The 14,646-nt window shown below is 38.3% G+C and overlaps 1 protein-coding gene across 1 annotated transcript; it reads left to right on the top strand.

The window, feature by feature from the left end:
* Positions 1–6,375: 6,375 nt before the first annotated feature.
* Positions 6,376–12,424, top strand: LOC106882830 (uncharacterized). The gene is made up of 4 exons (XM_014933616.3): positions 6,376–6,536; positions 8,252–8,437; positions 10,236–10,321; positions 11,316–12,424. Exons 1-4 carry the CDS (start codon positions 6,523–6,525, stop codon positions 11,441–11,443), a joined length of 414 nt encoding a protein of 137 aa, XP_014789102.1. The 5' UTR covers positions 6,376–6,522; the 3' UTR covers positions 11,444–12,424.
* The last annotated feature ends 2,222 nt before the right edge of the window (positions 12,425–14,646 follow it).

Below are 14,646 nucleotides of genomic sequence, written 5' to 3'. Positions count from 1 at the left end.
CACCTTCGGCAAGTGTCTTCTACTATAACCTCGGGCCGACGAAAGCCTTGTGAGTGGATTTGGTTGACGGAAACTGAAAGAAGCCAGTCGTATATATATATATATATATATATATATATATATATATATATATATATATATATATGTATATATATGTTTGTTCCTTCACCATCGCTTGACAACCGATGTTAATGTGTTTTCGTCCCCGTAACATAACGGTTCGGCAATAGAGACTGATAGAATAAGTACTATGCTTACAGAGAATAAGCCCTGGGGTCGATTTGTTCCAGTAAAGGCGGTGCTCCAGCTTGGCAACAGTCAAATGACTGAAACAAATAAGAGACTAAAAGAATATATATATATAACCAGCCGAAATTGCAATGATGATCTGGAACTCGACCGAGGAAAGAAAACTCCGAATGCTCCAGCATGGCCGCAGTTCACATGACTCAAACAAGTAAAAGAATAAAAGAATACAAATCACGACGCTGAAAACTAACCAGAAACACCCAGGAGCTGCCAACAACAACAACAACAACAACAACAACAACAGGAATTCCAACGTAGACATCTGCTGGGCGACCGATTAACATAGGCCAAACTTTCTACAATGTTATGATCTGAATGTGATATATTTAAATTGGACACGTCTATTTACCAAGTTATTTCCACGCTTCACGGAACTCTAAACAATAACACAACAATTACTTCCAATTCAAAATCTTCCTACCAAATTTACACCCTATGAGCGAACGTCCTCTCTTACCTTCCGTCCCCACTTTCTATTCATCTGCTGTCCAGATATACATACATCAAGCTTAATTATTCGTTCACATTGTTTCACTTGCCCCAGAAACACAATTTGTCGAGACATCAAAAGGAATATTATTTACTCTTCTTGTAAAAACATTAAATATTTCCTCTACAAAAAAATTATTGAGTAATTCGTCAGATTAATATTAAACTGTTTTTATTACAACTCAACAGAAAAACATACATACATACATACAAACATACATATATAAACAACATATATAAACAACATATACATACATATATACATACATACATACATACATACATATATTGCATTACATGTACTAACAGAAAGACCGCCCTCCGGGCGGTTTTTTCCTAATCACTCGATAATATTTCCACATTTGATTCCCAATTCTAATAATTTTCATGAAATTCTACGTCTAATTATTTCTTTGTATAATAGTGCTCACTTGCTTAGTAAATATTGCTTTCATTGTTTTATCAGTCATTAATCTCTCTTTTCATTTTATCAAAAATATTCATTTAACAAACTCCGGAAACTGACAATATTCTTGAAATTGAGTCTCGTATCAAAGTTATATCGCTACTATTAAATTACCATTAATGAAAATAGAGGCGAGCGAGAACGAGAGACTTTTGCAAATAAAAACGTAAAATGTTGCCTGCAACGATTTAATAGTGTTTATTATTAAACATTAAAATCTACTCCGCAGTAAATGCAATGAAAATTTAAATTTATGAAGAATCGGACGCAGTGAATGCAATGAATATTTAAATTTGCGAGAATTTGGAGTTTAAAAAAATTCAATAAACGTCAGAAATCGAAATTATAGGAAATTTCTTATAACATAAATTCACAAAAATATTTCCAGACGGTCAAGCTGTTAATATTGCTTTTCTTTTTAGTACTTTTAGTAATTGTTACATACCAAATTAATAAGCAGCTTTCTCCAATATATTTTTATCGTCCTCTATTGCATTTTTGTTCCATTATATACATACATACATACATACATACATGTATGTAGGTGTGTATGTAGGTGTGTATGTCAGAGGAATTTAAGGATGTACCAGTCTCTGTATTCTTCGTAATTATTTGAAATCTACACTCCAGAAAATATTCATAACCCAGTGAAGCGAACACGAAGTTATCCAACAGAAGAATTACTGCGTGATTGCTAACACCGAGTGATCATCGACGCTCATTATGACCTTATTTGGTTAGTGGTAACCTAAAATGTCCCTGAGAGCTACCACACACACACAACCACACACACACACACACATATATATATATATGTATGTTTATATATACATACACACACACACACACACACACATATATACATATATATATTCATGTGTGAGTGTGTGTGTCTTTGTTTGTCCACCCCACCCCCCCACCACCACCACCACCATCGCTTGACAACCAATGTTGCTGTGTTAATGTCCCTGTAACATAGCGGTTCAGCAAAAGGAACCGATAGAATAAGTACCAGGCTTACAAAGAATAAGTCCTGGAGTCGATTTATTCGACTGAAACCCTTTAAGGCGGTGCTCCAGCATGGCCGCAGTCAAATGACTGAAACATGTAAAAGAAAAGAATACACACACACACACATATATATATATACGACGGGCTTCTTTCAGTTTCCATATATCAAATCTTTTGACAAGGCACTTTGGTCGGCGCGAGGCTATCGCAGAAGACGCCCAAGGTGCCACGCAGTGGGGCTGAACCCGCAACCTTGTGGTTGGGAAGCAAGCTTCCAACCACATAGCCGACAAGTTCGACCGTGAACAAACATTTAATCCATAATCTTGGAGCGAAGATTAAAACATTAAATGTTTACACACACACACACACACACACACACTCACAGGAATCATTTACGGCTATTTTCTCTCTCTCTCTCTCACTGTCGCGTATTTTCCATTCTCTCACATACATTCTCCTCTCTTTGTTTCTCTCAATGCCTCCTCCTCCCCTCTTCCTCGTCTTCCCTTTCCTCCTCCTCCCGTCCCTCTGTCTCTCCGGCTCTTTCATACATATTTTCTCTACACGTGTTTTCTCTCTCCCCTCCTCCTCCCCTCTCTCTATTCCATGTTCCAGTTGTCGTCTGCATGCATTCCATGTAACAGAAAGCTGACACGATTGCTTTTTTTGTTTTTTTTTTTCTTTTCAAGCCCGGCTTCGTTTTTTTGTCTTTTCAGTTCTTTCGTGAATCGTTAAAATTTAAATCCCAGTCATAGTACTCGAGTCGATTTTCAATCGATTAGCTTCACCACCCGACTCCGCCAAAATTATTAATATTGTGCCTAAATTAGAAACATTTACATATCAACTCTTGTTATTTTATCATTCGTTGTCGGCGTCTGTCCGTCTTAGGCGGGGGGGGGGGGCAAAGTAACTTTTTCTTCTCCTTCTCTCTCTCTTCCTCTTACCCTTTCCACCCGTCTCTTTCTACGTCCTCATTTTGCTGGCTCCTCATCACATACACGACGACTGTGTGATGCTATATTCTACGCCGATGGTCCTTATTGCTTTCACCACAAATGATGACGGCTGAGTCGAGTCACCGAGTGCAGCTGATGATGCATTCCTTCTCGTTTCTTTTTTTTTTTTCATAACTTTTTTTTTTTTTGGTTTTCGATGCCCGAAGTCAGCCTGGATTGTCTTGTCTCTCTTCTCTTTTTCGTGTTCTATTCTTTTGCATCGTTGCTTCCCCGGCCTGTCCCCACGACAAACGATTTTCTTGCCATATTTTCCCACAGACCTCTATCAACGTGCGCTGAACGGTGGTCCTTACCATTTTTACACATATCCTTATATCTTACTTGGGAACGGTCTGTTAGATGCGATCCGTTCTCGAGTTTGTCATCCAAGTAGATCCTTTGACATGCGACCTTCGCCCGTTCCACATACCGCAAGGCTAAACCGTCTCAGATGTCACTCACTGAGCGAAAAGAAGCGACTTTATGAGGGTATCAAAAGAGTATGGTCTTTCTCATTCTTACTAAAATCGAACATCCTCACAGCCTCATGTTCAAATGGATTGGAAGGCAATATTTATTGTATCTTTTACTTGTTTCAGTCTTAGACTGCGACCATGCTGGGGCACAGCTGTGAAGCATTGTGAGTTCGAATTCATTCAGATCTTGGTGGATGATCATGAAGTTTGTAACGTGGAAGAGGCAACTGTCTTTGGAAAATGGATTCCTTTAATGCCATAAAAGAGAGGGAGAAAGAGAGGTGCTGAAAGAACGAGTATCGAGAATGGTAGAAATATCAGGCCCAGAGTCACAACATCTGAGACAACAAAACTGTTGTGCGGAAGATTTGTGGCCTACATCGGTGGGTGACCCCCGGACAGCTCTCGTGTTACGGTGGACGAGGCCGAAACATCTACAGAGCAGCTTCACCACATGATTGATGAGATATCGACTCCCGCATTCGAAGACGGAATACAGTAGCACCCCGAGCGCCTCGAGCGCCCCTCAGCACCCCCGGATACAAGTCAGTATCCAAATCAGTGATTCTCGACAATTTTTTTTTATCTATGGACTCCTTTCGTTACTATTTTATTCTGGTGGACCTCCATAGCCATTTGGTGTTTAAAAACTAGTTTTATGAGTACTTTCAGAATTCCTATTTTGCTTTTTACTCATTCACTTGTGCAAGTTTGCAACAGAATTCTCTGAGAGAACATATTTCAATGGTTGGAAACATGTAAAACATTGGAGAAAGAAACTAATCTGGTTCTTGCCAAAGTTTTTCATTTCCCCTTTACATACAGCTGTAGATCCCCAATTTACTACTTTGCTTGCATGGCCTCCCAAAAATCTTATATAGACCGGGGGTTATATGGACCCAAATTGAGAACCACGAACCTAAATATAAGGTTGTTGACAACCAGAGCACCATATCCTTATGGTAGATTGTGAATTCGAATTCGTTCCGATGACAGAAATTATTACAGAGACGTTAAGTAACTCCATGTTTTCCTCGAGGTTGCATAATAATCAGTCGTCTGTCTGTAAAAAACTTGAATAACAAAATGAACGATTTTGTTTGAGGCTTGTAACGTGAAAGGGAGTAGCTGTCTTTGGTAAATGATTCCATTAATACCACGAAAAATAAGATTGCTGATTAAACAGATTAAAAGATCAACTTTTGTTAAATATGAAACTTTATACACACCGTTCATTGAATGTTTAAATTTATTGCAGTCGAAATGTTGAAATGAACAAAAATCTACTCGTAATAGTAAATTGTTACATTTTTTTTTTACTAAACCACTTAAAGTAGGAAAAAATTCAGACAATTTCATATTTATTACAAATGTGCCTCACTTCGACTGCATGCAAAATTATATTCGGTGAATGAAATTTGATTTTGAAAATTATTCTTTTCTTTTTGTATTTTCTCTAATATTTTAGTGAATCATTCCTGGCTGCCATAACAGGACCAGATTTAGAATTAAGAACGATATTAGTAGTCGTCAGTTCCTTCCTTCCTTCCTTCTTTCTTTCCTTTCTTTCTTTCTCTCTCCCTTTCTCCTTTTCATTCATTCATTCTCTTTCGTTCGTTCGTTCTTTCTTTCTTTCAAGTATGGATGCGTGTTTCATCTGTCTAAATTGTAAAGGAGAAATAGTGATCACAAGGATGCTGTTTTAATTGCGTTCTTGAAGGTTGAACATTCATTCTTCTTTTGTAGTGCTGAAGAAACACGTCTATGCAGGAAGGGAATGCCAAAGAGAACCTTTCTATCAAGACCAGCAGAAACGGTTAATGAATTCAAAACATCTAAAGATAGAATAAGGTTGTTGTTGTTGAGAATTTGAGAGGCAATGCAGTTCTATATTTAAGATATGATGAATTATGTACCTTATTTACATTATTTACATTTGACGGATATTTGTCCTCATCTTGTTTGTTTGTTAATACAACGTTTCGGCTGATATACCCTCCAGCCTTCATCAAGTGTCTTGGGGAAATTTCGAACCTTAGGAATGAGAATCCAGGTTCGAAATTTCCCCAAGACACCTGATGAAGGCTGGAGGGTATATCAGCCGAAACGTTGTGTTAACAACAAACAAGATGAGGACAAATATCCGTCAAATGTAAATAATGTAAATAATGTAATTCTTTTGCAGTTTATGTAGGAAGCATTGGCTGGAAGATCAAAGCTTTGCAAAAGCAAAAAAATAAAGCTCTATCCTTCCCGAATATGTTTCACTCGACTACTATCTACCAAAAACTCTCTCTTTATCCAAACGAGAGAGTCACGAAGTGGTTATGCAGCTTACTAGAGATAGAGACCAAATCTCTTCACGCCCTTCCGTACTAAATCATAGCCTATTGTTTTAAAGTAGATGTATAGATACTTTGAGCATGATGGACACGTAGAAATGTTAACAGCTGTGCAACTCCTTTGATCAGGGCTGACATTAATGATGGTCGGATCTATACAATAGTTATTATACAATAGTTTCTATACAATAGTTATTAAGTATTTACAATAATATATATATTTCAGGAGGAAATATTTACCAAACATTAATTTCTTTTCTGTTTTCGAACGATAAGACGCTTCCATTTCCTGGCCGGCGATATCCTCATGTTTCCGGATTCTCTTGAGTTGTTTCTAAGAAAAAAAAGTTGTTTATAAGAAGAAGTAAAAACTTCTTCTTATAAACAACTTGAAAACAACTACTTTCAACCCAACGACTTATTCTTTTATGATTTCAGTAAGGTACGGTTAACTATTTTTTAAAATTTTCTTCCTGTTTATTATTTACGATAATTAAACTTAAAATAATATGGCAATCGATTGTTGATTTAATATTTGAAGATATAAATAAATTCCGATCGGGTTCAACAACATAAATTGTAAATTTAGCTGCCAAAAACACGGATATGGTACCATGTAAACCATTATTTCTGTTTGGTGGCTGCGGAGAATAGGGTTGCGTGATGGACTCGTTTGAAAGGTTGTGAAAGGTTAGAAGACAAACTTTGCTATCTGGCCAAGCTCTTATTAGGTTCTTCAAATATCATTTGAAGAAGGTGAGAGTAGAGAGGGAGGGTTGGGGTTAGGGTTAGGGTTAGCCTTACCTTTTTATGTTCATCGAAAGGTGGATAAAAACAAACAAAAGATCAGACTGGTGAGGCTGGATTGGGCCTCACTTAGCATGAGTAATCTGGGCCTTTTGAGAGGGAGTCCCCACCTCGAATTATCCTAGGTTGACTGCCCTGACACTGGGGACTCTATTTATATATATTTTTGCATTTATTTGAATTCTATTAAAAAATCTTTTGTTATAGCCTTATAGTTGTTTCTATTTTAACCGATGTAAACCCCACCTTTTTGCCGGTTGTATTTCGTTCTTTCCGATTGTCGGACATCTGTTCGGCTCTTGTGGTCAATAAAAGAAATAATGATAATAATAATAATAATAACAACAACAACAACAACAACAACAACAACAACAACAACAACAACAACAACAACAACAACAGCAACAGCAATAACAACAACAATAACTACAATAATAATAATAACAACAACAGTAACAGCAATAACAACTATAATAATAATGATAATAATAATAATAATAATAATAATAATAATAATAATAATAATAATAATAATAATATCCAGAACATCCAGGACAACCAACTTACAATCTGGCTCCGGGAAGATCGTCCGTGCTTTGAGACCCAAACCTTACCAAAACAACGCTGTCACTCCGCCTCCAATTCCAGTCCGACTAAAAACTGCGTAGATCTCAAAATCATCGAAAATAGGGGCTAGATTGAGTGTGTCGGAAATCCTGGTTTCACTGAAGGCCAGGGAGACCCCAGGCCACGAACATTTGTACAACCTACTCCCAAACTCCACTTCATTACTGGTAAAAAAAAGTTCGGAGAAGAAACAAAGTGTGGGGTGGGTCTAGTTACCCACCGGCTGCCGCTGGAAGTCAGGTGGTTCAACCTCTATAAGTTATTAGGGTCCCTTTGGGAACCCACTTAAAAGCCTACTCGTGGCTCATACATTAGGGATTCCAACGCAGTAAGGGAAGCTCTCCCTAATGTTCTTATGTTTCCTGACGCATGCGCATCATCATCAGTGTTTCTGGCACATGAACGGTTCTGGTGCCAGAGATCCCACCTTCTCTCTCGATGTCCTTCCTTCGGGCTATGAGGGCCAGCAGTTCTTTGTTGGCCCTCCTCACTAACACAACCTTTTGTGTTTGTGTGGTTGGTTGTTGCTGTTGTGGTAATGTTGGTGCAGTTGGTTGTGAAGACGGTGGATGTGTTGATGATTGTGGTGCAGGAGGGGTTGGTGTTGCTGTAGGCGTGTCTATGACTATTGTGGGTGTATTTTCTATGTTTGTTTTTTTGTTTTTTTGGTGTGTGCGTTTGTGTTGGGCATGATGTTTTATTGTGTTTTTATTTTTATTTCAGACGACAGAAACAACACACAAAACAAAGAAACATGAAGTTGGACAACAAACAGCCTTACTTAATGGCGGACATTCATTATGTTTTGGGAACCAATCAGAAAATCAACCAATATAATAAACATATTGATTCTCACCAAAACAGTGACATCAAAAATTCCGACCAATTAATCCAGCCACAAAAGCATTGGTAAATATTCTTTCATTTTTGATCTTTTACTTGTTTCAGTCATTGGGCTGCAGCCATGCTGGAGCACAACCTCGAAGGGTTTAGTGGAAGAAAAGAAAAAAAAACTGACCCACCCCACCGTACATGATTTTTTTAAAATAAAAAATATCTGGTACTCATTCTATCTTCAGGGGCTTGTTGTTGTAAAGGTCATGAATTTTGTAGATCTTGTCCCGCTCTCTCATCCTTCAGACTTGTATTGGTCTGGTACAACAGGGGCCAAGGGCCCAGTAGTTATCAGGATGAAGGATTTATTTAGGGTTACCTTCTCTTAGATGAGCATCTAAAGATATTATTTCCAATAATAACGGTTTCTAATTCAAGCAAAAAACTAGTAAATTTTAGGAAAGAGAGGGTGGGTATTAGTCTATGCTGTTGATCCCCGAGTACTTTATGTTATCGACCCCGAAAGAATGAAAAGCGAAGTTGATCTCTATTGGATTAGAAAACACATCGTAAAATGTCGGAGCAAATACTACGAGGCATTGTATCTAATGCTCTGACAGGAAGTGGCAAAAATTCAAGGGTTTTCTTCTGGTCAAGGTTGATGCCTGTTGACCCCCCCCCCCCGTTGACCACCGACGAGCTGGTAGAATTGTTAGAGTGTCAAGCAAAATATCTCATGATATTTCTCCCATTCTTTTAATATTTTGGGTTCAAATTCAGCCAAATTTGCCCTCCTTTCAGCGTTTTGACTAAACCCCCTCAGCACAAAATCGTTGTCTTTGAGTTCAAATTATAAACATTTATACTGTATCTCTATTTCTTATATAATGTTTCCGCTTCACTTGCCATGATTAAAAAAAATCCTTGACAACAGAAAATTCACAATAACGGTATCTGAAGCCTCTGTGGTTGCCGTTATTTTGGGAGTTTAACTATGACAGCTTTACATTTGAATCAACTCGTACGATTATGTGTCGCCTGATTATTGGTTCCAATTTGGACACAAAGTCAGGGACCTTTAAGAGAGGAGTTTATTCGATGCTATCGATCCATGTACTTGACTGGTACTTTATTTTATCGAACGCCAAGATGACGATGACCTCGGCCGGATTTGAATTCGTAACATTCAGAGCCGGAACAAACGACGCAGGGCCTTTTTCCTCTCCGACGCTCTACCAAGTTTGAAATAAAAGAGGATTTGACCCCACACACACGCCACCACCACCACCACCACCACCACTCATTATCAAAGCAGAACACAACTAAATACAGGCAAGTGAATTAGGCCAATAACAAGAACAAAGCGTTTTATGTGACTAACATCAAATTACGGATAGACATTTTTAAAAATTAGGTTCCTAATGAGGCCTTCACAACTATTAATTGTCAATAGCTAAAGAAATTACATCCGTAACTAAATATTTGGAAGAGATTCTTGTTTAGTTTTAATTAATCACGTCTAATTAAACTAATATGACAATACTTCAAATAAACTACTCTACAGTTCGTTCGTTCATTTTTACGTCTGTTTTTCCCTGATAGCATAGGTTAGACGAATGCATTATTGAGGCTATATCCACGATTTAATAATTGCAGGTTTTCCCCTATTTTTCAATGTCCATACCCCACTAAACTTGTATGACAACACTTCAAGTAAACTTAAACACACTATCGCGTGTTCGTTTTTTTTACGTCCGTTTTTTCATGCTAGCATGGGTTAGACGAACTGAGGCGTTGTTTTAAAACGAAATGACCTTCATTTTGCTCATCTTTGCCTGATCTGATATAAATTTCATATTTCGTTCTGTTATAGCGCCAGTTCGGTGCGAAGCATCTGTGTGCAGTTTCTGATATGTTTGTGCGTATTACTGGTGTTGGCATTACTACTAACAAGTTCAGGTGAGTATCCAAACAAACTGATGCTTCATACAACTGAATATACTTACGACTTTCTATAAAATTTTACTCTCTATATTAAAAGCGGAAATCCTTATCGTTGTCTCTACAATAAAGCAGCGAAACATCAGAGAGAGAGAGAGAGAGAGAGAGAGAGAGAGAGAGAGAGAGAGAGAGAGAGAGAGAGAGAGAGAGAGAGAGAAACAATAGGTTAAGGAACGAAACCTTCAGAGTTTTCATAGCAACCGACTTGACTTAAACTTTTTGGTCCCGTGGTGTTGGAGGTGTGGCAGAGCGGGGTAAAATAATAACCAGTAATATACTGAGGTGGGGGATTCAATCGATTGCATTTGTTTCTTTGAGATGTATGGCCTTATGTCAAAGTAGAAAATTAAGCTTTGTTATTTATGCAGTGAGTTATGTCATCAACCCAGTTTCAATCACAGATCGAAGCATAATCCATTTATGCAGCAAATGTCTTTTGAAAAAATGCATACACACATATGTGAATGTATGTATATATATATATATATATATATATATATATATATATATATATATATATATATATATATATATATATATATATATATATATATATATATATACATACATACACACACACACATATATGTGTTCGGCAAAAGGGACCGATGGAATAATAAGCTTTAAAAAAAAAGTCCCAGAATCGATTTGTTCGACTAAAACCCTTCAAGGCGGTGCTCCAGCATGGCCAGTCAAATGACTGAAATAACGATTCTGCCAGCTTGTCGCCCCTTAGAAGGGGGTGGGATTTGTCGATACCACCCACCTCAGTACTCGGCTCGTACTTTATTTTATTAGTCGTGGATGGATGAAAGGCAAAGCTAACCATCTCGGGATTTGAACGTAAGCAGCCAGATGCAATACGGTAGTAGTTAGGGTTCCCAGTGCCACACTCCACGATCCATGTTATAGGCTGATTTTAAAATAATATTTTCTCCCTATTTCGTTTCAGATGGGTCTCACCCGTCAGTTAGCAATTCTTTGAAGCCTGCAAAAAGTCGAAATTCCACAATTTATAACTCAACTATTATGATTCTGCCGACGAGAAAAGACGACAGTACCGTGACTTCAATACACTGATGAACGCTGGTCTTTCCACTTACATTAATTAACACCAAGTCAAATATGGACGAACATTGAATTTAGGTTTTCTGAAAAGAATTTAAAAGAAAGAGAAAAAAGAGTTATTTCATTACAAATGATTCAACGGGTTATCACGGTTTTGTGTTTATGGCTGAAAATAACGATCTTTCTACCAATTAGCGAACCGTAAACACAAAATTATATGGCACCCGCTTTGGCGTCATCTAAGGGTAGAGTCAAAGGAAATCGATCCTGCCACGGCAAACACGTGGATTCAAATGGTTAACAGTTCTCAAAACCCTGCTCAGGACTTTTTATTCCACTTACAAAGTTTCTTTACAAAAAAAAAAAATTTTTTAAGCAAACAAAAAACGAATAAGAAGAAAAAAGGAATTTTGGAATAATACAGCGATGTTGGGAGTTAAATCTCCGAGAGAGAGAGAGAGAGAGAGAGAGAGGGGGGGGGGGCAGATGCGTTAGCAATATCTTTTCTTTCTTTTTTTCCTTATTTTACTTGTTTTATTCGTTAGATTGCGACCATGTTGGGGCAGCAAGAATAAAGAGCCACTAGTCTGAAGGCACCTCAGTCACTACCGTTTAGAACCAGGACCCCAGTAACTTACTTTCTGTGTCCAAGAAGATGAAATTACCGAGGATTTAGAGGAGACATTCTACATTAAAAAAAGAAGCAAGGTCTCAACTGGAGGGGCCTTAAGGCAAAACCTAGCAGAGAAAAAGGTTTAAGTCAAAGGAAAGACAGCACTGCATTGTCCTGAAAAGGGACCATTCCAGATATACAGAAAAAGGGGTTGGTTGGAATTCCATTGAGTGTGTTCAATGTGTGAAGGCACGTGGGCAAGCGGTTACGGCAACGCTTCCCAACCGCGGCTTTCTGGGCAGCATGCGGCCCTCTAGTATACTTCCGGCGGCCCTCGACGGTCTTCTCTTTATAAATATAATAAATTTTTCTGTAATTGACTTGTTTTCTTCTTTGTTTTTTTTTTTATTATTTGGTGCGACCCTCTTAAAAAATTTCAGGTTTTGGATCTGACCCGGATATCAAAAGGGTAGAGAAGCACTGGGTTACAGTGTTGCAATCACGATCGTAAGATTGTGGTTTCGATTCTTGGACCGGGCGGTGAGTTACGCTGTTGAGGAAACTATTTCATTTCTCGTTGCCCCTATCTACTCGATTGGCAAATGAGTTCCAGCAATGACTGCAAAGCTAAACCTATGACGGCGCATGGCTCAGTGGTTACTGTGTTGGCCTCACAATCATGAGATAGTGAGTTCGATTTCCACGTTCAGTCCCATTGCGTGACACCTTGGGCAAGTGTCTTCTACTATAGCCTCGGGCCGACCAAAGCCTTGTGAGTGGATTTGATAGACGGAAACTGAAAGAAGCGCGCCGCATATACATACATATATATGTGTGTGTGTGTGTAACTGATCTTCCTGTATTTTCTTTTAAACAAAGCCAGGAACTTTTTAGCACCCGCCTCGTATTGTGTATGAGAGGTGTGACTGAACTTCCATGGGCTTAGAAGATGAGTAAAAAAAAAAAGATGGAATGACGTCTACTCGAACCCCACACTCCAGTTAACGTCATTGAACGTTTTTAGAAAGAAAAAAAATTTTGACACGTGTTATTTTATTTTTGTCTTTTTCTCCTTGTGGTAAATATTTTTTCTAACTGTATTTGCTTGAAAAAACATACTTTTCTTTATATTAAGCAATTCATTATAATTACTTTTACGATGTGCCTAAATAAAAACCATCATTATAGATCAGCATTTCTCAACCTTTTTCGCGATTTGGCTTCCCTTGGACATAGAAAAAATTTATCTCGGCTCCCCTGTGTTGATGAAAAATTTAATCCAGCTTCCCATGTATCTGAGATAGACCGGCCGGCTCATGACAAATCTGACAAAAGCGGGGACCCGCAGAGCTACCAGCTCACGAACTGCATCTGAAAGTTGGCGCGCCAATCATGCTGCTAAGGAATTTAGATGCTCCAATAATGTGCAATGGTACGCGGAGGATTATCAAAAAATTGTGCTCCCGAGTTCTGTGCAACAATCTTGAATGAACCGGCCGTTGGCTAAGACATACTTATAACTCCCATGTCCCTTACCCACTCCGATACGACCTGCAAGTTTAAACAGATACAATTTCCCATCAAGCTCTGCTTTCCCATAACAATCAACAAGGGGCAGGGACAATCAGTGCAAGCGGTTGGTTTGAATCTGACAGAGCAAGTATTCTCACACGCACAACTGTACGTTGGCTGTCCCCATGGTCTTTCTATTTGTGCACCCGAGGGAAGGACGAAGAATGTTGTCTACCAAGAGGCACTCCAATGATAACAACGGCAACTTCAACTGCTCCAATTTCAACTCCGCAATTTTTTCATCGTCCTACCAGCCCACGTAAGTTCAGTCTTGCTTTTCTCTCCTTACTAACTCACCATGACATTCTTTTTTTTCTACCAAGATCCGTCGCCCAAACACCACTTCGTGTCCACTTCCTCTTTTTTATGTCTTCGTTTCTCTCTTCGCGTCGTTCTCTGACCGGGTGAAACCGGGCTTAGCTACTAGTATGTGTATATATATATATATATATATATATATATATATTCATATAAATGCATATACATACATACATTCACACACACAAAATGCATATAAATGCATAAATATATTTAAATGCATACTAAGCACATACAAACGCATCTAGATGCATATATGCATGCATGTATGTATGATACATGAGAAAACTAGAGAACATGCCTCCATATTCGTAAAACAAAAGTCCCTTCTGTTTCCATTTAATGCGTATTTAACTTCCTATGTCAGTTGAATGGCTTTGTTAATTGAACGCTTTTTAAATTGCATTTAAAATATAATAAAGGCTTTAAAAAAAATCATGGAGGTGAGAGCAGCTGCTTCATTTCCGGTCGATATCAGCAAATTCCAGCCAGCTTCAATTAAGCTAAAACCGTTCTTGACTACCACCACTGCCGCCGCCGCCGCCGCCACTGCTACTACTACTACTATTAATAATAATAATTTTTGCCACAAGGGCAGTTTGGTGGAGGGGATGAATCGATTACATTGACCCAAGTGTTCAACTGGTACTTAATTTATCGACCCGAAAGGATGAAAGGCAAAGTCAACCTCGGCGGAATTTGAACTCAGAAC

The sequence above is a fragment of the Octopus bimaculoides genome, chromosome 24 (assembly GCF_046866305.1).
Source record: "Octopus bimaculoides isolate indiv1 chromosome 24, ASM4686630v1, whole genome shotgun sequence".
Classification (NCBI taxonomy): Eukaryota; Metazoa; Mollusca; class Cephalopoda; order Octopoda; family Octopodidae; genus Octopus; species Octopus bimaculoides.
This window is presented reverse-complemented; position numbering and strand designations above follow the sequence as displayed.

Coding starts and splice junctions, on each gene's coding strand:
- LOC106882830 (XM_014933616.3), top strand. Junction 8,438..10,235: donor ATCCAGCCACAAAAGCATTG/GTAAATATTCTT, acceptor GTTCTGTTATAG/CGCCAGTTCGGTGCGAAGCA. Junction 10,322..11,315: donor ATTACTACTAACAAGTTCAG/GTGAGTATCCAA, acceptor ATTTCGTTTCAG/ATGGGTCTCACCCGTCAGTT.